The sequence below is a fragment of the Mytilinidion resinicola genome (assembly GCF_010093595.1).
Source record: "Mytilinidion resinicola strain CBS 304.34 unplaced genomic scaffold BDZ99scaffold_25, whole genome shotgun sequence".
NCBI lineage: Eukaryota > Fungi > Ascomycota > Dothideomycetes > Mytilinidiales > Mytilinidiaceae > Mytilinidion > Mytilinidion resinicola.
The window spans coordinates 343848-364000 of record NW_022985461.1 but is presented as its reverse complement, the minus strand read 5'-3'; the positions used below and the strand labels follow the sequence as shown (position 1 = coordinate 364000).

At 52.6% G+C, this 20153-nt stretch overlaps 8 protein-coding genes across 8 annotated transcripts in view; 6 read left to right on the top strand and 2 right to left on the bottom strand.

Annotated features, from left to right (window-relative positions):
• Nucleotides 1–890: 890 nt before the first annotated feature.
• On the top strand, nt 891–1759 carry BDZ99DRAFT_526274 (NAD(P)-binding protein; the record flags this gene model as incomplete). Its single annotated transcript, XM_033726122.1, has 3 exons — nt 891–1479; nt 1543–1639; nt 1687–1759. The coding sequence occupies 3 exons, from the start codon at nt 891–893 to the stop codon at nt 1757–1759; spliced, it is 759 nt and encodes a 252-aa protein (XP_033570767.1).
• A 512-nt stretch (nt 1760–2271) lies between these two features.
• BDZ99DRAFT_452921 (uncharacterized protein) lies at nt 2272–4449 on the top strand. Its single transcript, XM_033718308.1, has 2 exons — nt 2272–2972; nt 3021–4449. Exons 1-2 carry the CDS (start codon nt 2445–2447, stop codon nt 3957–3959), a joined length of 1467 nt encoding a protein of 488 aa, XP_033570766.1. The 5' UTR covers nt 2272–2444; the 3' UTR covers nt 3960–4449.
• Nucleotides 4450–4698: 249 nt separating this feature from the next.
• Nucleotides 4699–6478, top strand: BDZ99DRAFT_163154 (uncharacterized protein). Its single transcript, XM_033712885.1, has 3 exons — nt 4699–5192; nt 5246–5834; nt 5889–6478. Exons 1-3 carry the CDS (start codon nt 4830–4832, stop codon nt 6212–6214), a joined length of 1278 nt encoding a protein of 425 aa, XP_033570765.1. The 5' UTR covers nt 4699–4829; the 3' UTR covers nt 6215–6478.
• Nucleotides 6479–6742: 264 nt separating this feature from the next.
• On the bottom strand, nt 6743–8454 carry BDZ99DRAFT_452915 (serine/threonine-protein kinase-like protein psk1; the record flags this gene model as incomplete). Its single annotated transcript, XM_033718307.1, has 1 exon — nt 6743–8454. Exon 1 carries the CDS (start codon nt 8417–8419, stop codon nt 6743–6745), a length of 1677 nt encoding a protein of 558 aa, XP_033570764.1. The 5' UTR covers nt 8420–8454.
• Nucleotides 8455–9607: 1153 nt separating this feature from the next.
• Nucleotides 9608–10564, top strand: BDZ99DRAFT_163131 (uncharacterized protein). The gene has a single exon (XM_033712884.1). It carries the CDS (start codon nt 9963–9965, stop codon nt 10482–10484), a length of 522 nt encoding a protein of 173 aa, XP_033570763.1. The 5' UTR covers nt 9608–9962; the 3' UTR covers nt 10485–10564.
• Nucleotides 10565–11297: 733 nt separating this feature from the next.
• BDZ99DRAFT_452913 (uncharacterized protein) lies at nt 11298–14022 on the top strand (the record flags this gene model as incomplete). The annotated part of the gene is made up of 4 exons (XM_033718306.1): nt 11298–11885; nt 12213–12717; nt 12994–13430; nt 13485–14022. The coding sequence occupies 4 exons, from the start codon at nt 11298–11300 to the stop codon at nt 13815–13817; spliced, it is 1863 nt and encodes a 620-aa protein (XP_033570762.1). The 3' UTR covers nt 13818–14022.
• A 1536-nt stretch (nt 14023–15558) lies between these two features.
• BDZ99DRAFT_353561 (uncharacterized protein) lies at nt 15559–15750 on the bottom strand (the record flags this gene model as incomplete). Its single annotated transcript, XM_033714563.1, has 1 exon — nt 15559–15750. A coding segment is annotated over one exon (192 nt), but the record flags the coding sequence as incomplete, so codon positions are not given.
• Nucleotides 15751–16633: 883 nt separating this feature from the next.
• The window catches only part of BDZ99DRAFT_163042 (uncharacterized protein), a 4596-nt gene continuing 1076 nt past the window's right edge, over nt 16634–20153 (top strand). Inside the window, exons 1-8 of the mRNA XM_033712883.1 lie at nt 16634–16904; nt 16958–17246; nt 17309–17501; nt 17563–17853; nt 17919–18092; nt 18163–18187; nt 18249–18827; nt 18888–20145. Of these exons, the coding sequence (XP_033570760.1) occupies nt 16903–16904; nt 16958–17246; nt 17309–17501; nt 17563–17853; nt 17919–18092; nt 18163–18187; nt 18249–18827; nt 18888–20145 (2811 nt within the window). The 5' untranslated portion in view covers nt 16634–16902. The remainder of the gene's footprint in view (nt 16905–16957; nt 17247–17308; nt 17502–17562; nt 17854–17918; nt 18093–18162; nt 18188–18248; nt 18828–18887; nt 20146–20153) is intronic.

The window sequence follows — 20153 nt, the reverse complement described above, 5'->3', positions numbered from 1 at the left end:
AATCATAGGACTACGCTGGGCTTGGCGTGGTGAAACCCCTCGGTCGCAAATTAAATCTAGCCCTGATGTATGACCCACTATTCCTCCCGAAGCTCGCCCCCTAAATTCTCTGCAGACGTCTCTTTGTCAAACTATCATCATAAAGCATAGCTATTTCATCCAGCAAAGACCTTGTGGGCTATTCCTGTTAGCTGACCACAGGAGCGAGCCAGTCTGCAGAGTTGTGTCCATCACGAATGGCAAAGCTCGTGATCAACAATGGCTTTGCATACGACTGGGTCTGCAACTGAAGCTCCTGGGCATAGATCTGCAGTCGAGCTGAGAGGCGCGGTAACGTTGCATCTGTCTATTTGGACACGGCACACTTCACATGACCGTCGAGTCTTGTCATGGTCTTATTATGAGCTCGCATGATCAAAAGGTATTGTGTCTCAAATTCCAAAGGTAAATATCAGAATACCTGGGATAAGAGCATTCCTCTACAGTCAGTGCAGAAGGGATCTCACACAAGCAGGTTTTAGCGTACAGATGACGAAGTCCTGGTCATCCGTTTCCCTCTCCAATCTCTCCATCTCTTCTCCGCCATTCCCCCGGATCGTCCAGTAAGCTGTGGCACCGGGACGCGCCGGGGCGACTCCGTGGCGCTCAGGAGACAATTCGCAGTCACGCTCTTGACAACGCAGCTCACCAACACTGTGCCAGGCTATGCAAACATGCAGCTGGAAAAACATCGTACGATAATAATGTGCAGGTTTGGAAATGGTAGAGTAATATATTATCTGTAGCTACCCCACAGATTTCCTTTTCATCTTGAATTCAAACCACATCTTTATATCATTACAACAACTGTTCAAACTCCAATCTCGAAATACCAGCTATCATATACCATCATGAGAAATATTCTTATTGTCGGCGCGACAAGAGGCCTTGGGCACTCTCTAGCAACCCAATATGCGAAGAAAGGCTTCACAGTCTATGCAACTGCCCGTTACTCCGTCCCCCAGACGCCATCACACGGCATCCGCTGGATCGCAAACGTCGACATCGCCCACGAAACGGCTGGTCGTAGAATCACTGCCCAATGGCAGGAAGAAACCAAGATCGACCTTCTCATCATCTGTGCAGGCTACTTCGCCATAGAAACTCTCGAGGAACCTCATTGGGACAAGGAAATCGCTATGTACAAGACTTGTGCGATCGGGCCTGTATTTCTCGTTCATCATCTTCTCCACGCAGGGTTGCTGAAGGAGAATAGCAGAGTGGTCCTTGTTGGGTCCGAAGGCGGAAGCGTGACGCTGCGCCATGAGAGTCAAGGCGGAGGAAACTACGGAGGACATGGAAGCAAGGCTGCTCTGAACATGGTCGGAAAGCTCTTGAGTATAGATTTGAAGCCACAGGGGATTGCCGTTGCTATTGTTCACACCGGATATTTACGGAAGGAAAACAAGGAGGGGTACTTTGAGCCTGGTTCCAAAGGAGGTGAGTCTCTGACATCTTCTCCTACGTATGTACTCTTCCTTCATTTTCTGACGATCTTCACAGCTGTCAAGCCAAACGAAGCAGCCGCAGGACTGGTTGATTGGATCGAATCCTTTGACATCTCTAAGACCGGGGAGTTTTGGGCACCGAGAGGAGCTAGGTACGTTATTCTCCAGACACATCTTGTCCAAAACTTACAAAACATAGCGATATCAACTCCGCTGAGGCTGTGCTTGGTCCACTGGATACGCTGCCAGTGCCGCTTCAGCTACCGTGGTAGTCTAGCTTTCCAACTTTTTTCGCTAGTCTGTTTGTAGCATACTTTTCCTTTATCGGTCGCCAATACCATGAGGACAGGACCGGGATCTCAATTTTTTTCATTTGAAGCGCGAATTTTTATGATCTTGAAGAGGAATGTTCGGGAATCATTATCAGTAGTCTTTACTTCGGCATGCTACGGCATGGAGGTTGCGAAGCCGTCAAAGGGCGTGAAAATCAAGGGAATGACATGAGAGTTGATTTTATGGGGAGAGTCAAGTCAAATTTTGAGCACCAAGACGAATTTAACTAAATACATATATCCTTGAAAGTGATCGTAGCATTCAACTAATGACTAGTCATCCTCTTCTTTGAAGTGTTGCAAAGTCGAAGACCAGGCGTACTAGCGCGAACGGGGCCCCGCCAATACTGAACACCTCAGTACGTGGTACTCCTCAGCACGTTGCCAGTTTTTCCATAAAGTGAGTCCACCCTCAGCCTTGCCTGATCCCTATTATACATGCCCGATGCCCATAGCACCGGTCACTCTTCCTGCAGTCATCGAGATGCGGTCCGCGACCGACACGTGCTTTCACCGGCCCATTGGTTTTATCCATGGGCCATTCCCTCCACGATTATTGAACTGGTGAATTGATGCTAACCGCACTTCCTGGACATAGTCGCGCGAAAGCGCATTGTAGCCCATTATGCCTGCGATGCTGGACGACCCGACTGCTGCCATTATCTACCGCACTTCTGGCAGCATGCCATACCCTACCGCGGGGACACCGCTTCCTCCTGACATTATACCCCGCCAAGTCATCCTCAGAGATAGAATCACGACGGCTACCTTGTTACCTTTCTCTTCGCCGGATCAGGCACCGGTGTCGTTGGTAGCATACCTGTCAGATCAACTCAATCGCGAAATCGAGAAAGGCGACACGTACCCCATGATTACCCCACTACCTCTCGAGTCCTTTGGCCCATACTGGTTTGGTGTGTTTGGTGCTGTCATGCTTCTGGGAGACATACAGAGCCCTACGGAGCTTCTCGATATGGAGAGACAAGGACGAGATTGGGAAAAGGCCTGTCTTGGGAGTTTTTACATCAAGCCAAACTATCCTGGCCGGTCCAGCCACGTCTGTAACGCTGGCTTCATAGTCACAGATGGTGCGCGAAATCGAGGTGTTGGTAGACTGATGGGAGAATGCTACCTGGATTGGGCTCCGAAGCTTGTTTGTGCCCCTCGAAAATCGTGCAGAACTTCATCGCTGATTGATTAGGGCTACTCATATTCTGTATTCAACCTCGTCTACGAGACCAACGTTGCATCTTGCCGTATTTGGGATGCTCTCGGCTTCAAACGTATCGGTAGAGTCAAAGGAGCTGGAAACCTCAAATCATACCCGGACGAACCGGTCGATGCGATAATCTACGGGCGAAGTCTTGGAGGAGACGATGATTTTGTTTCCGAGGAGAGATTCGACAAGATCAGATACTATCTCAAATACGACAAATACCCCGATGGTGCAGATCGTGCGGAAAAGAGCAGACTGAGGAGCGCTTCACTACACTACAGCCTCATCCCAGCCTCCGGCGACGAGCCAGAGAAATTGATGCTCAAGGGAAAAGAAGTGATTCCGGACCCTCAAAAGCAGTACGAAATCGCTCGAACTTTCCACCTAGACAGGCACGGTGGAATCAACAAGACCACGGCCGCGATCGCCGAGAAATACCACTGGGTGAGAATCAAGGAGACAGTCAGCCTGGCCATACGACACTGTCCAGAGTGCGGCGAACCCAGCAAAGCGGAGCCTGCACGGCCAGCTGCCTCGACACGACACAACGCTTCTCGACAAACATCGTCTCCTCCAAAAGCGAGATCACCGTCTCCGAGTCAACAACTTCAGCAGGAGGCTTCGGGGGCTAGCCTCCCGGAGATTGAGCAGCAGCTTGAAGCTTACGGGAGTTCAAGTTATCAAGTACCAGAACCGGTGTATTATCGAGAAGGCGACATGCCGGTTGACCCTCAGCTCATGAACCCTACTCTCGAGCATCCACCATCACCCTTCCTTTCGGCGGCTGTGTCAACGCCTGCTGATGGTAGTTCGGCGCAGGATACACCGATGACAGGAACTAATGACTCCAAGTCTGCAATGTCGCATTTGACACAACAAATGGCCCATAATACCACATACAATCCATCGGGAAGAAGACAATGAGCATCACGAGGAGAGTCCAGATCACCCTCATCTGATACGCTATTGCTTTCGATTCTTACGTTCATAGGGGAGGTTGTTGTCATGTTTTGATGTCCCCTCATACGTTACTGTGGGCTTCGGCTTCAACAGAAAAAGAAGAATTCCTATGTAGTAGAATAGACTACGGCTGCCTTCTGAGACCAGCCTCATATCTGCGTCGTGGTACGCCAATGCTGTTATAACTCGTGTTTGCGCATCATCTGATCGGGAGTAATCCAACCGATGGGACGAGTTCAGTCTTCACCCCTCAGCGCTACAACCATTGTCCAGTACTAGGATGCAAGTGTGGGCATGCCGTCCCTTTCATCTCGTCTCGACTTGTTATGAGGTGTTGAAGCACCACCAACTGCGGCAAGTAGGCTTACTGTCAGCGTGTGAAATCTCTCTGATTAAAACTGTTAGAATATGCCGAAGCGCCGAAATACCTCCAATGGTGGTGCGTAAGTGTGCCCGGACTTTTGGCAAGGCACTGTATTGTTTGAAAGTGAAGCATTTGGCTCTAACACTCCAGTTGAATCCAAACAATCTCGTGGTCGCCGTTGGCATATGCGTGCTTGGGCATCCCTGAGGCGATGACGCATGCCAGTCGCGGCGATCCAAACAGCCCCTCCACCAGCCACAGCCATATGCCAGAGATCGTCATAGGGCGTCCATGCCAACTTCATAGAGCGCACCCTCTCCTGATGTCTACAATTACTTCTTGCCATTATTGAAACGCCCTGGAATCTAGCACAAAGACTCTTAAACCTACCACTCCTCAGCTCTACCACGAACTCAAATAACACACCCCTCGAGCCCCTCTTCCGCCCAAAACGACCCCGCCACGCCACCATGGTCCTCGAATACTTCACCAAGCACACCAATAAGCACAAGCATGCCGAAAAGGGGGAACACACAGCCCAGACGCCCATCCTAAACGACGAGGACGAGCTGTTCCTCCAGCGCATCACGTCCGAAGGCACTCCACCACCCCTGCCTGAGCGACCCGTCGTCATACTCGACAATGGCACGAAGCTGCAAGGCAAGGACGCACAGACGGCGCTGATGGACGGCGCAGAGAAGGTTCCACTTCCCACATCACCGCCCGTCGATAGCGAAGGCAAAGAACTCGTTGACGGAGAACAGAAGACGACGAGTGAGGAGAAGAAGAGGAAGTTCTTGTCGTATTTGCCTGCGATTCCTGGACGCGGGAAGGCCAGTTACCTCTCTCAACAACTCTACGATGTATATACTAACGTCTGCTCTAGGGCAAGGCCAAAGAAGCCGCCGCCGCAAACCTCCACGCCATCGCCGCATCTTCCAAACCCGGCGCCCCATCTTTAGCCACCGCCGAAGAACAGAAAGAGCAGCAAGACCTCACTGCCATCCTCGACGACCTCAACCTCTCCGCCGTGAATAACCGCGTCTTCAGCTTCTCAAAAGAATCCCAGGAACTCCTCGATAAGTTCAAGCTCGTCCTCAAGGATCTCATCAATGGCGTTCCCACCGCGTACGATGACCTCGAGAAACTGCTCACAGGCTCGGAAGCCCAGCTGAAGAAGCTGTTCGGCGCGCTGCCGCCTTTCCTGCAGGCGCTGGTCAAGAGCCTTCCCGCGAAGATGACGGCAACGCTGGGTCCAGAGTTCATGGTCGCAGCGTCTGAGAAGCCTGGCTTCGACGCGATGAGCGCGAGTGGGAGCAAACCTTCCAGACGGCCGAAGATCCCAAGTCTGAAATCCTTGGTCGCGTCTCAGGGCGCCGTGGCAACGATGTTGAAGAGCATCCTCAACTTCCTCAAACTACGATTCCCGGCTTTCGTCACTGGAACGAACGTGCTCATGTCCCTAGCCGTGTTCCGTAAGCAGCTCCCTTACCGATATTACTCATATCAATTGCTAATCCCTATCACAGTCCTCCTCTTCGTCTTTTGGTACTGTCACAAGCGCGGCCGCGAAACCCGCCTCGAGCGCGAACGCCTCGACGCCGAGGGCAACCCCGTCGGCGGCGAGTCCGACATCTCCGACCTCGAGGACAGCACCGTGCTTGAGAAGCCTAGAGACGCGGATGTGCAGCCGCCGCTGATCATCCATCCTGACAGCGCTGCGCCGGATAAGCCCAGCGCAACGGTGGCTGATATGCCATCCGTGCTTAACCTACCGGAGCCGGCGGCTGTACCGCTGCCGGCGCCTGAGGGGACGACGCCGTTGAGGGAGGAGCCGATTGAGGTTAAGAGGTAGAGATAGTACGGAAGTGACGAAAAGGGGAAGGTGATGTGACGCGTCACAGAGGTTCTGTTTTCTTGGACTTAAAATGATAATGATATCCCTGGTGCGCGGCTCTGGAGTCTCCGGCTGTTCTTATTTTACTAGTACGGTACGATCTTTAATACACGAAGTCACGATTCGATTACCATGCATTTTTTGAATTCAAGATTCCGAACAAGGCGATGGATGAGATGCAAGTATCAAGCTGTGCGACAAACCGCGTTGAGAGGGATGAAGCAAGTGCGTAGAAGCCATACGAGGTTGAATTAAGCTCTACATTAGAGGGTGCGCGGTTCGCATTACATCCTCATCGAGCATGCGTACGCATAAACAAACTTCATTTGAAGAAGAAGGAAAACACTAATCCCATTCGCTTTTTGTCTTATGCCCGAAGTATGCAGCCGATAATGCACCACGCCCTCTACCCAAAATCCCAACGCGTGTCAAAATCCCCACTTCACCACCCCTAATGTGCCCACCTCGCAGCCATCCATATCAGCATCAATAAACCCCCCAATCCCCGCCATCCAACAAACTCTGACTCGCCACAAAACTAAACCCCCCAAACGGGTTCTGCTCCGCACTCGTAACATCATACTCTGAGAACGTGCTCTTGCGACTCGACACCGGACTCAGCGCCAAATCCGTAAACTCATTCGCAAAGTTCTCCGCGAGCTCGGGGTCCGTGATCAGCGGCTGGATCGGGGGCACGAGCTCGCGCTTCTCGAGCTTCAGCCAGTCGAGCTTCCTGAAGAAGCGGTGCTCCTTGAGGATCTTGAGGTCCTTGGGCATGTTGGCGCCGAGGCGCTTCTTGGGCTCCTTGCGCAGCAAGCGCGTCAAGAGGTCCTTGGCGTCGGGCCCTAGATAGTAGGGCAGCACGAGCTTCTGCTTGAGGATCTTCTCCTGGATCTTGGCGTGGTTGTTGCCGGCGAAGGGGGGCGCGCCGGTCAGCAGGTCGAAGCCGAGCGCGCCAAAGGACCACCAGTCGACGGCCATGCCGTACTTGACGCCCGCGATGACCTCTGGCGCCATGTACTCGATCGTGCCGAGGAACGAGTTGCAGTTGGTCTCGCCGTCGCAGGCGACCTTGCTAAGGCCGAAGTCGGTCAGCAGCAGGTGGCCTTCGGAGTCGAGCAGGCAGTTTTCGGGCTTGAGGTCGCGGTAGATGACGCCGACGGTGCGGTGCAGGTGGTCGAGGGCCAGGACCATCTCGGCCATGTAGAAGGCGACGGTTTCTTCCGGGAACATGCGCTCGGCCGCGAGGTGGTGGAAGAGCTCGCCGCCTTGGGCGTATTCGAGGATCAGGTAGAGTTTCTCGTGGTCTTGGAAGGCGTAGTAGAGCTTTACGACGAAGGCGTGGCGGTTGACGCTTTCTAGGATTGCGCGCTCGGTTTTGGTCTGCTCGATTAGCTTCTTGTGGACGGTCATGGAGGCCTTCCGGAACTGCTTCTGTGCGTAGAGGCGGCCGGTCTCGCGTTGCTTGACTAGGAGGACCGTTCCGTAACTCCCCTTCCCGAGGCAGGTGAGGGGCTCGAAGTCACTCGCGGTCATCTTGCGCATGGTGGATGCGCCGCGCACATCGCCGCCTTCTTGCACCTCATCGGTCTTAGCTGGCGCACTGGAACTGACAAAGTCGGTCTCGAAGTTGACTTCATAGCTCTCCATCTCAGTCCTGTCGCTATCGCTGTCAAGCCCAGAAACGCTGGCATTGCTGGAGATGCCAGACCGTAACATTCCAGTCAGGTTGCTCCTGGTAGGCGTAGTCGTCCCAGAGCTGATGCTAAGAGCCTCAAGCTTTTGCTTCAACGAGCTGATACCTCCAGCGGCAGAGATTGGCCTTAAAGATGGACTGCTGGTGACGCTACCAAAGTCGGCAATGGTGGGACCAAGCCTCGGAGTGTGGATGACTGAGTAGTCGGATTCCTCTCCTCCAGACGTGACCGGGGTGTGAAAGCCGCGAATGGTCGTCATCGCTGGAGCGCCAGGCTTCATGGCCTTCTTCTTCTTCTTGTTCTTCTTTGCTTTCTTCAGAACAACATCGAAGTCTAGTTTCTCAGCAGGAGGGATGGATTTCCGCGTTTTGGCAGAGTCGGCCGGACGCATTGCTGGGGAACTAATATTGATCGGAGGAGTTCCGGTGTGAGGTCCAGCAGTGGTAGCGGGACGGTCGATACCCATGGCTCCCGCGCCCGCTACGAAAATATCATCGTATTCAGAGTCTATGGCTCGCATGTGTCCGGGAAGCGTTCTGGAGACATTTGGCGGAAGTCCTGCCGGCGACAGGTGCCGGTCAACCTGGTCAAATGCGAACATGGCCATTATGCCGGTCTAAATAACTCGAGAATAATATCGCTATCCAAATTCGGCGCCCACTTCCTTGCGGAAAGCCGGAAGACGCGCTGTCAGCGCAGCGACACGGCGACAAAGAGCGCGCGCAGGCAACCAACTTTCAAACAATCTAAGGTATCCCAAAGTTTACCGTCCGCCCGATCAAGGCGGACCGCCCGCCAGTAGCCACAGCAGTGCGGCGAAGCTGGCGTCCGTCTTGCAGAGTCCGAAGGTCAGGGTCGGGTTTGGGATTGGGGTCGAAGCCGAGGCGCAGAGGCGGCAGAGTGGAGGAGCGGTAGTTGATGCGGAGATGCCCATAGATGGTTGTATTGGTGGTTCTGGTGGTCGGATAGATGTCGCCAGGTTGATATTACCCGGACGAAGTGCTGCGATGGTGAACGGTGAGTGATTCCTGCCTGGAAGGTGAAGTGCAGGAAGGTCCGGGAGAAAGTTCGCTGGAATTATCTCAGCTGTCGGAGGCTCGGCGCCGCTTCTTCGATGGCACGTGACACTAACTGCCATCGCCAATTTTTGAACCAACACCATCATACGGCGTCATCACCCACTTCTGCCACATCACAGCCTCGTTGTTCCTGCTTAGCATCTATTGTCGTCCTCGTTTCTCCATGGGTTCGATCCTACGCTTGTGCCACGGGTCACGCCCCAACCGCATCGTGTCAGTGATGCAACTTGAGAGAGCCGCTGGTGGCATTGATGGCTGAGTATCACTAGCAAACGGTTCTGGTATTTCGTTTGTAGGAGCAGCAGCTATCATTCTCACCTAGAGGTGTTTCCATACAGCATTGGATATATTTGGAGCCAGCTCGGGGCTTATTCTTCCACCGTCTAATTCTGGCTCTTCAACCCATCACAAGCCCTGCCCAACACCAACGGAACTCCGCTGACACGGCTCGGCCCTCACACACGGTTACTGTTCGTAACTGTGCTGAAAGTCCTGTTGACCTGTCTGTCGATGCCTGGACGTTGCGCGGGCTTGCCTCCTTTCCATGAAACACAGGTCAACATGGGTTGTCGCATGAAGCGGACGGTTTCTTTCCTCGTCGGTCCCCTTGACACGGGCTACCACACCGAACGGAATCGGGTCTCGTATCCCTGGTCTTGTCTCGATCTAGCTTGCGAGTTGTTGAAACAGGAGCACAACAACGAAGAAGCGTGCTGTATCCGGCCGGAGGCCTCGGATGGACCACATTCACTGTTGAGGCGTTTGACGGGCTTCTACCCTCTTGAGCAAGTTCTTCCATAGCTAAGTATGAATCATGCCATATCCTGGCGGTTGGCTATATCTGTGGAGTGATGGGTCCACCGGGTGCTCGACCCGAGTGCATAGGCACCATCTCGGTGCGTCTGCGAAGCTTACCGCGGACTCAAGGACATGCTTGGTGAACATGATGGCCCAAAGCGTCTATATGGGAGTGAATATCAACAAGGTGTGGTTCCCGATCTGGGCACATTTGGAGATGTATCCTCATTCACTGCTCAAACGCGTGACACTCGCTTCACAGCACTGCCACCTCCTCAAGCTGCGAAACGAACCCTTTGTTGCTTGTATAGACCCCGGGCTTGGCTCGTTCAGCACACCTACTCCATCAACGTGAGTAGCCCGAGCGGGCCTCAGGACCGCTGGCTAAAGCCGAATTCGAACCGACCTGGTGGCTCGTTCAGGGGGCGGTCGAGCGCCGGGAGAGCTGCGAACATGCTACTATCACCCGCAAACATGCAACTGTCACCCGCCGCATGCATGTCGAGTCGTCTCATGGGGCACAGGTCGATGCGGCTTGGTCGATTCGTGGAGAATACACAGACATGCCCCCTAGAGACCCGGCGTAGCGAGCGAAGGCGAAAGACCACGAGAACGAGCGGATTGAACGATTGGTCTCCTATCCATTTCCTTTGACTAAACACTGCAACGCTTGCTGGCAGAGTCCCCCGAGCATCGTGTTTCCATGGCCTTGGCCTTCCGAGTGGACTCCTGGCAGTGGGCATGAAACAGCAGCGTGTCTTGTCGCCGGTGGGCATTTTTAGACACGGCGTCGATGGCGGTCTCAGACCCCTTGCTAGGATCCCGTCCTGCCCGTCAGGTACCCGCGCACGGCTGACACGCAGCCAAAGCGTGCAATGCACGGGGCGGCATCGCTCAAAGGGTAACGTCGCGGGCCCAAAGCGACGGCGGAGAGAGCAAAACAGGAGCAGGGCGAGGGGGACCCAGGCGGCACCGACGCGCTGGACTGGCAGCGGCAAGCAACGCCAACCCCGAGTGGCCAGTCGTGGCGTCGCGCCAGGATGCGGCTCGGTGGTGAAACAGAGGGGTCGCCGCACGTGCCCTCGACGCCAAGCCGACTGCGTCCTTCACGCCCGGCACCTGGTCGCCGTGCCTAACAATGGAACCTCATCGCGCGCGACAACTGCATGGCCAGTCACGCCGTGGGCCTCCGTGCTGTGTGGCTAGCCGGGTGGGGACTGAAGGTTGTTTCGCCGCCGCGCGTTTCAAGAGAGCCCGTCTGTATGTATAAGTGTGGCCCTACCCGCGCTGTAGAACCACCATCTCATCCATCACCAAGTTGTTTCCCTATTAAAAGTCTCGCAAGAGTCAGATTCATTCGCTTGTCTGCTCTTGTTTTCATATTGTTTCTTTTCCACAGTCGTTAAAGCAGTGCTTCCTTCGCTATCTTCCTACTACCGTTCGTTGATACCATCTATTCTCCCCGCCATGAGGCTCTCTACTTCTACTCTTTTGATCTCTGGCCTGGCTGCCCAGCAGGTCACTGCTACCTGGGACCGCTATGCTCCCGTCTTCAAGAACCCCACCAACTGCAACAACGAGTGCACGGACAAGCAGAAGTCGGGCTACGGCTGGGGCGACCTCCCCACCGGCAACTTCGATTCTTATGACGACTTCAACTTCAGTGGAGGATGGACGTGCGCCAACAGCTTCAACAAGCGTGATGCCCTGACCAAGAGGACTTTCAACAGCAAGTGTGCGAAGACCACCGTCTCCAAGTCTAGTCCCGCGTCCTTCTCCTGCAGCAAGTCCACCGGTTTCTCTGTGGACGAGCTGCAAGTGTCTGTCGAGTTCGACTGCAATCTCGAGTTCCACTACGGTATGGAGGACGGCTCCACCTGCAAGCAGGTATCGCCCTGCCAAAAGGAGGGTACCACTGTCAAGAACACCCAGTGTGGTGGTGCCAAAACCGTCCAAGTCTACCTCGGCGACCATGGCGAGCAGGGCAAGGACAGCTGCGAGATCGGTCTTCATTACATTGGCTTCAACTGCGACTCTCACTCTAGTTCATCGGTTGTTGTTTCCACTCCCACCCCATACAGCACCGGATGCATCCCGGGCTCCTATGGCTGCAGCGAGTCCTCTGTAATCGTTTCTACCCCAGCGCCATCCAGCGCCGGATGTGTTCCGGGTGCTTATGGCTGCAGCGCGTCTTCCGTCGTGATCTCAGTCCCAACTCCATCCAGCACTGGAGGGGTTCCTTTCACCAGCGTCCCCGAATCGTCCGCGACCGTTGCTACTGAGTCTATCCCTTCGAGCATTGTTGCGACTACTTCCATCCCTTGCGTGCCCGGAACATATGGGTGCGGCTCAACATCCGCTTCTATCCCCGGCACTCCCGAGTCGAGCTCTGCTTCTGTCCCTGGCACTCCTGAGTCCTCTGCTACTGTTCCAGTAGGACCTACCACTACCCCCAGCATTCCTGAGTCTAGCTCCACAGTCGTTGTTGCTACTACATCTGCAGCCTGTGTCCCCGGAACATACGGATGCGGCTCAAGCTCTGCTTCAGTCCCGGGTACCCCCGAGTCGAGCTCTGCTTCTATCCCAGGCACTCCTGAGTCCAGCTCTGCTTCTGTTCCCGGCACCCCCCAATCATTCTCGGCCACTGCTCCCGTGGAGACTACTACTCCCCCTAGTATTCCTGAGTCCAGCTCTACGGTCGTCGTTGCTACCACATCCGTGCCCTGTGTCCCGGGTGCGTATGGTTGCCAGGCTAGCTCCGCTTCGGTCCCAGGCACTCCTGAGTCTAGCGCTGCTTCGGTCCCAGGTACGCCCGAGTCCAGTGCTGCCTCTGTTCCAGGTACTCCCGAGTCTAGCGCTGCTTCGGTCCCAGGTACGCCCGAGTCCAGTGCTGCCTCTGTTCCAGGTACTCCCGAGTCTAGCGCTGCCTCTGTTCCAGGCACTCCCGCATCTAGCGTTGCATCGGTCCCAGGCACTCCCGAGTCTTCTTCTGCCACTGCTCCCGCAGGTCCTACTACGGTTCCCGGCGGATACACTAGCTTCCCTGCTACCGTCCCAGTAGGATCTTCGGCCACTGTTCCCGCTCAGTCCGAGAGCACTCCCGGCCCGGCGCCTTACACCTCTTCTTCTGTCGTGGTTGAGTCAAGCACTGTTCTCTTCCCAGCTTCTACCTCCACTCCTTCAGCGGTTCCCACCAGCAGCTGCCCTGGCGTCTTGCCCAAGTGCATGAACACCTGGATCACTACCAAGTCTCAGTGCAAGGACAACACCGACTTCAGCTGCTACTGCAAGAACGCCGACTTCACCAAGAGCGTTATCGAGTGTGTTTCCGCATGGGGAGCCGATTCGTCTGAAGTTCAAGCTGCTCTCTCATACCTCGTCGGTATCTGCGCGCCATTTGTGCCCCAGAACCCCGGTCTTATCACCAACTGCCCAAGCACCGTCACCCTGGGTCCAACTCCCGCCGAGACCCCGGCGTACACTGCCCCTGCTGCCCCTGCTACCACGCTTGTTGTCATCACCTCTTTCTCGAGTGCAGTTATCCCAGGTGCATCCACTCTCGCCCCGGTTGCCTCAACTCCTGCCGGCTACACTGCTCCGGTCACGACCATCACCCTCGTCGCTACCCAGACTGTAACCGTGCCGTGCGTGCAGGGCGGAACCACGATTGTCGGCTCCTCTATTACCTCCACGACCGTTACCCAGACCGTCGTCACAGTTCCACAAGTCGCTTTCACCACCAACACCAACTCCATTCCTGGTGCCACTGCCACTCAGCCCGCCGTCAACCTCGCGCCTGGCACTCCCGCCGCAGTCTACGCCACCGCCACTTCATCCTTTGGCACTATCGTCCAGCCCTACCCCACTGGGAACGGCACGATCACCTCCCCATCCGTTCCCCAGTTCACCGGTGCTGCATCTGCTCTCAGCGCCTCCCACTTCGCCGTCGGCGCCATCGGCGCCGTCATGGCTCTTTTCGTTCTGTAAATGGGGGAAACATCATATAATATCGCATGTTGCATTGCATAATACCCGCGGTGTTATTTTTCCTTGTTGAGAGAGGGGGAAAGAGAGAAATGGAAAAAAGTAATGTAGTATTACTCGGGTCGAAACGAAGCATTGGCAGGGCGTTTTGCTTGTAAGAGTCGAGGATTTTTGGCTTCATGACTCTCCTTAATATTTTGTTGTGTGTAATATGTAAGAGATTATGCTCTTGAGCAGATCTCGAATAGCAATCAAGAGATTGAAATTGAAATGACTGGCTTTTGATGCGTGAGATGCTGTGAAGTTGACGAAGGATTGGTCGTGGTCAGGTGCGCCTGACGGACGAAGGCAAGGTAGGAGCTGCACGGCTGCACAACTCTTACAAGTCCTTTCTCTTTCTCTACATAACTAGCTAGTCAGATAACTCAGCAATCAACACTTCGTTCGTGTACAACGTGTACCACTGCTATGCACACGTGACAGTGCGTAGTTCTGGAAGCGTACGAAGAGTAAGACGTCGGATAAGGGTTAAAAGGGGGTTTTTGCGGGGGGGCTAGTACGCTGATGACGAACTGTCCGCAGCGGTCGAACGGGTGGGCGGGGATGAAGCTGAGAAGTCCGTGTGTTTGATTAACTCTGCATGTACGCAGTGTCCAGGTGTTTGACTAAGTCTACGTATAGGTAGGTCTACAGTGTCAGGGTGTTTGACTCTGCGGCGGCGGCGGGGGTGGGGGTGGTGGTGGATGCCAAACCCACTGTGCCGAGAAATATGACGGGTACTTTAACTTTAAGCAACTCACACTCCATGCACACGTCGGTATCTGCAGTAGTTCTATATAGGTCGTGTACTGTGGCTATTTATAAACATCCAGGACCCCTCTCACCTAAAAATTACGTTCGCATCCTCGCCTTTAAGCCTAATTTGTAGAGAGCCTTCTTTTATAACATAACAGACTTCTCTCCCCACAGAACCACTATAAAGCTCTTACCACTCTAAATACTAATAGCAGGGTCTTATCCGAGCATCAAAACCTCGCTATGATGCTGTGAAGTCATCATCAGCTTGGTGTCTGCTGTGGCGCGCAAATTCATGCAAGGTCGCCAGGCAGGTTGGTACCTCCAAAAGAAGCGACCACCAATTCGGGCTAGTGGAGAACAACCCTGCCTCACATAATCAATCATCAGGGCGTTGCGGTAACGTCAACCCCCAGCCTTGCAATTCAACTTGGCCACGCCTCCAGTCAACCAACTCAACTATCTGAGAACACCTACAGAATCGCCACCTCACAAGGCTATGGCCGGTGCGGGTCGGCCGTCCTCCCTGCTAGCGCGGGCGAGGTGTTCGTCCACTTAAGATCTAAGGGTGGCAAAACTTTCACGCTTAGAAGTAGCTCTCTGGCGCCACTCTAGAGGGATTCTAGAAAGTTTAGTAGACTTTCGAAGACCCTATAGCCGGAGCGGAACAATCAAGCGGTGGATGCAGATTTATCATTGATGTAGATAACTTCCGTCCCATCACCCACGCCAAATTTTCCGGAGATATCCTCCCTCTCCACCACGCTTTCCAAATAGAGCCAGGTAAGCCCTCGAGGCCTTACGTGCTCTGTTCTATACCTAATTGGATATAATTCATAAATCAAATAGAGAGGTATAGCCGAGGCCGAAAATTCCACCTATTTTCTATTATTTCAGTGCCGTGCTATTGCATAGAATAAATTCATTTATTGTCCTCCAGCCCTCTTGTGTATCCAGACGATCGAATAAAGCCTTCAGCAACCTCACCAACCTGTAGTTGCTGCAGGGCGTACTGCATAAAGGCCCCAAAGTCGTTGAAGTTGTACACCAGTAGATAGTTCCTTTTAATCCAGCTCTTGAGCACGGAAAAGGTCTTCTCAATGGGATTCATGTCAGGTGAGTAGGGCGGCAAGTAGGAGAGCTCAACACCATGCCTGGCGCATAGATCTTTGAGCTCCTGGCTGCGATGAATTGACGCGTTGTCTAATATAATGCGAGCCTGGCGTCCCTCCTCTAACATCGGAACAAGCTGTGGAATTACAGAGACCTCTACCCAGCTGTTAAAGAGCTCGCGATTTACGGCGCCTTGATATACTAGAGGATTATCCAGGAAGCCCTTAGTAGTGAGGGCGAGAAGCACTCTCCAACGCTCAGATCCTGACAATGGCACAAATGAGAGAGCCGGCAGACCTACAGGTGAGTAGCCACGCTTTCTATCGCCAGTTCTCTCATTACTAGCACTCTCGTCTACAAAGCAGAGGTCCTCAATGTCCTATTGTATCTGCCTGCCGCGCCAGGCCGCTCGTAGAAACTGTGACTGCTGGGCTGCTCGTAGCTGCACCACCTTCCTCGACCACTTGTGTCGCTTTGGAACTCGATATATCGTTGCCTCAGAGGCTTGAGCTTCAAACTGATCGAATAGGGATTGCTGGATCTCATCAAGGTATGCGGTGGGCTGGTCTTCGAGGATCCACTGCGCAACGTTAGCCTAGCCAAGCCAAGAGACTCAACACCATGACTTGCCTCTTCTTGCTCTATCGTGAGAGTCCGTGGCCGGCCGAGTTTGACGGTGGTAGGCGCGTACGGTTGGCCCCAGATGTCCCAGTTCAGCCGGAGCTTCCGTATGGTGTTTTTCTGCACCTTTGTGGTTCGGGAAATCGATTTAATCGACTCATTGAGGTCTAGAAGGCGGCGAATCTGATTAACGACTAATGGGTTCAGTTTCTGGCCCATTTGGCTTCATTAGGTGTTGAGGTTATCTCTGTTTTCTACCGTACAATTTTGGTGAGGTTGGTGGGGGATTGCCTAGGCCGACAAGGGGGGGGGAATCACTACATTTTGCAAGCGACAATAGCGAGTAACTACGTGATGCAAGCTGAGTTTTCAGCCTGGCAAAAGTATAAAACAAAAGCCTCGCCATTGGAAACTCCAACGTCCTACACTCAACACCATCACTAGATTGCTCACTTTCATTGGATAACTTAGCTTAGATTCGCAACGGCTACGTTACAAGCAGTTTAGCGCTTCCAAGCGCCTCAATAGTCACAGTGTGCATGGTGGCATCCATGGTAACATGTCAGCCCACGCAACTCGACACTCTTTAAAGGGGTCTAGCTCACAACATAAAGGGCTCATATCGAGCTGACGACAGCCTTGGACGAATTCCATCAGGTTCTCTCACTAGATCAAACTGCTCAACTCGTCTCATCCTCGAGCCATGCGCCTACAGCAGATGACGTTGTCCAGCTGACAGAGCAAGTCACTCGAGCAAACGCAAGTCGGAAGAGCCGTCTCTTTGCTACTCGAATCCAAGGACTCCTAGGATCCGTTCAGCAATACTGTACGGTCATCGACACGTGCGCAGGGCCCAACCAGATAGCGGCGCTAGTTTGGGGCAGTATCAAACTCGTTATCTTGGTCTGTACTCCGTGTTACCCATGTCCTATCCGAGTTTAACTTACAATTCTCTCGTTTGCTAGGTTTCATCAAATTTTGCCGAGTACTTCGACAAGTTGTCACAGCGAGTAAATCAGCTCAGCACCTACTGTCCCCGGTTGTCTGAATATGGGAAACTTTTCCCAACATCAGCAAGGCTACAGGAAGCAATTTCCGCATTTTACGCTATTATTGTGAAGTTCTGCTCGAAGGCACTTGGGGTAGTGCAAGAGAAAGGTTAGATCGCAAAACCAGTTCACAATTGTTCACAAGGATTCTAAGTCTTTTACTTTAATAGGCGTCAAACGATATTCAAAGTCAGTATGGAAGTCATTCAAGGTGGACTTCAAGGATATAGAGGAGAGCATTAGTGAAGCAAAAGATGAAGTTACCGAGGAGCTGCAACTGGCATCCGAACAAGAAACACAAGGCTTTCGCCGCTTGTTAACAGCAGAGATAGAAGAAAACAGAACATTACGCATAAAGCAAATTGCAGAAATTCAAGAAAGTAGGGATTTTCGATCGCAGCAGACGCTTGCGCTCCAGCGGAGCGGAGCTCGCCAGATTCAGAAGATCCTTAAAGAAGCAGGTAATCCGAACAAGTTAAAGCAAAGAATTAATACTAGAATGAAGCTAATTATATGATTATCATAGAGCGTCAGAAGATTCGGCTACTGCGATATATTCCGAGCCATGACTACACGACTAGCCTTCACCATGCACGGGCGCTGCGTTGCGAAGGAACTTGCTGTTGGCTTCTCAGCAGATCAGAATTCCAGAACTGGGTTGATCAGACAGGCTCAAAGCACCTCTGGTGTTACGGAATTCGTACGGTACTCCCTAATCACACCTAGTCCTTGCCATGCAGCACATAATGCTAACTTTTGCTGACTTAAAGCTGGTTGTGGAAAAACTGTTCTTCTGTGTGTTATCCACTAATCCCTAAGGAGGTCATAGTAATATACATTCTAAACAATGCTTTAGGGGATATATTATCGATCACCTGAGAATGAAATTCTCAGCTCAAAACGAAACAGTCGTCATCTACTATTTCTTTGATTCCTCCGAGAAGAAGTCATTGAAAGCATCTACCTTTCTAAGATGTACTTTGCACCAGATGATCAAACTCGAGGCCCTTGTCCCAGAGTTGCAGAGGCGTTTGGAGTCGCTCTTCATAGACCGGATAGATCAGTCAGAACCCACCACCAGCGAACTTGAACAGCTTTTCTTGCACTCCTGCAGGAAATTTAAAGGCTGTTTCCTCCTCATTGATGGACTCGACGAAGCAGATGAGATTGAACAGAGAAATGTCAAATCCTTCCTCAAAGACGTACAAAGAACGCATGCTGCTCGAATTCTTGCCACCACCCACGCAGCCATGGACATGTCAAAGGTTTTCACCCGCGGTTTGGCGCTGAATATCAGGCCGGAGGACCTCAAAGATGACATCGAAGTGTTTGTCCAATCGCAGATTGATAAGTATTCGCAGGAGAAACTGTCTGATTGTTCTCCTTATGCGCTTGATATAATCAAGCAGAAATTAATATTTGACGCGGAAGGAATGTGAGTGCAAGTTAATGGTCCCCGACTTGATTACATGTTTGGGCTAATGTTAGCTTTAAGGTTCCTCTGGCCGGACCTGCAGCTTAAGGCTATTCTCGACGTCTACGAGGAGCACGGAACCCCAGACAGAATTCCCGATCTCCTTGAAGCTCTCCCACGAAAAATCGCAGATCTGTATAGCCTCTTACTACAAAGACTCACCAATGGCGCTGACGACCGAGCCGAAAGAGCAAAGAAGGCATTTCAGTGGGTTATTTATAGCAAAAGACCGTTGACTATCGGTGAACTAGAAGAAGCCGTATCTATCTCCATCAACCAGAAGTCATGGCAAAGCCCCTCTTCCATACTTGACATACCGAGACTCGCTAGACTGTGTGGAAACCTCGTCAATTGCGATGAGGCTAACAGAACAGTATCGCTGGCTCATCACACCGTTGAGTCTTTTCTGCTAGGCTGTTCTGGCAGACGAGAAGTTGCTAGCTTCGCTATCGAAGAAACCAAGGCAGAGCAGTATATGGCAGATATTTGCCTGACGTATCTGTCTTTCACGGATTTTCATAAAGCACTTACACGGACCTCCGACACAAAATATCTTCATGCAATGGGTCACCCTGTGGGCCTGCTAGGGAATGTAACTCCGAGTTTCATTCGGCCATGGGCATTGAATGCTGCCAGAAGCCGCCGAGGCAGGACCCCAGATCAACCTGTTGACCTAGTCAACATTTTGAGAACTGAACTGAGCGCCCGTCAATCGAAAAAGGTGGACCCTACCTTCCAAATACTCGAATACTGTAAGAGCTACTGGTACAGCCACATCCGTTACATTGCTCTGCAAGATACAAAACGGTTTACGACAATAGAAAACTTCATACACAGTACGCATCTACCAAAAGAATGGATGCCATGGAGCTCCATTGAAGACAAGGAATCCTTGCCGTTCTGGAATATGTTCGTCTGGGCTGTAAGAAATGGCCATACGATTATTTTCTGTGTTTGGCAAAAGATTGCAACCATACAAGAGTCTAGCTACTGGAAGTACCTTTGGAGAGAGGAAGGGAAGAGGCTGTTTGCCTCTGCATGCGCGTCGGCCAACCTTGAGCAGTTGGAGATAATATTGGGCGCGAAAAGAACGAATGATTGTGTAATGAGACCATTTGAAAGCGAAATCAGTCATGAATTAATGAGAGTCTCTCACTTGGGACATTATGAAGTTGTAGAGCGGCTGCTTCAAGAGAAGGCTGATGTTAATACAGCAGCAGCAAGAAGTGGTGGAAGAACAGCACTACAGGCAGCGGCAGAAGGAGGGCATCTTGCAGTAGTTGAGCG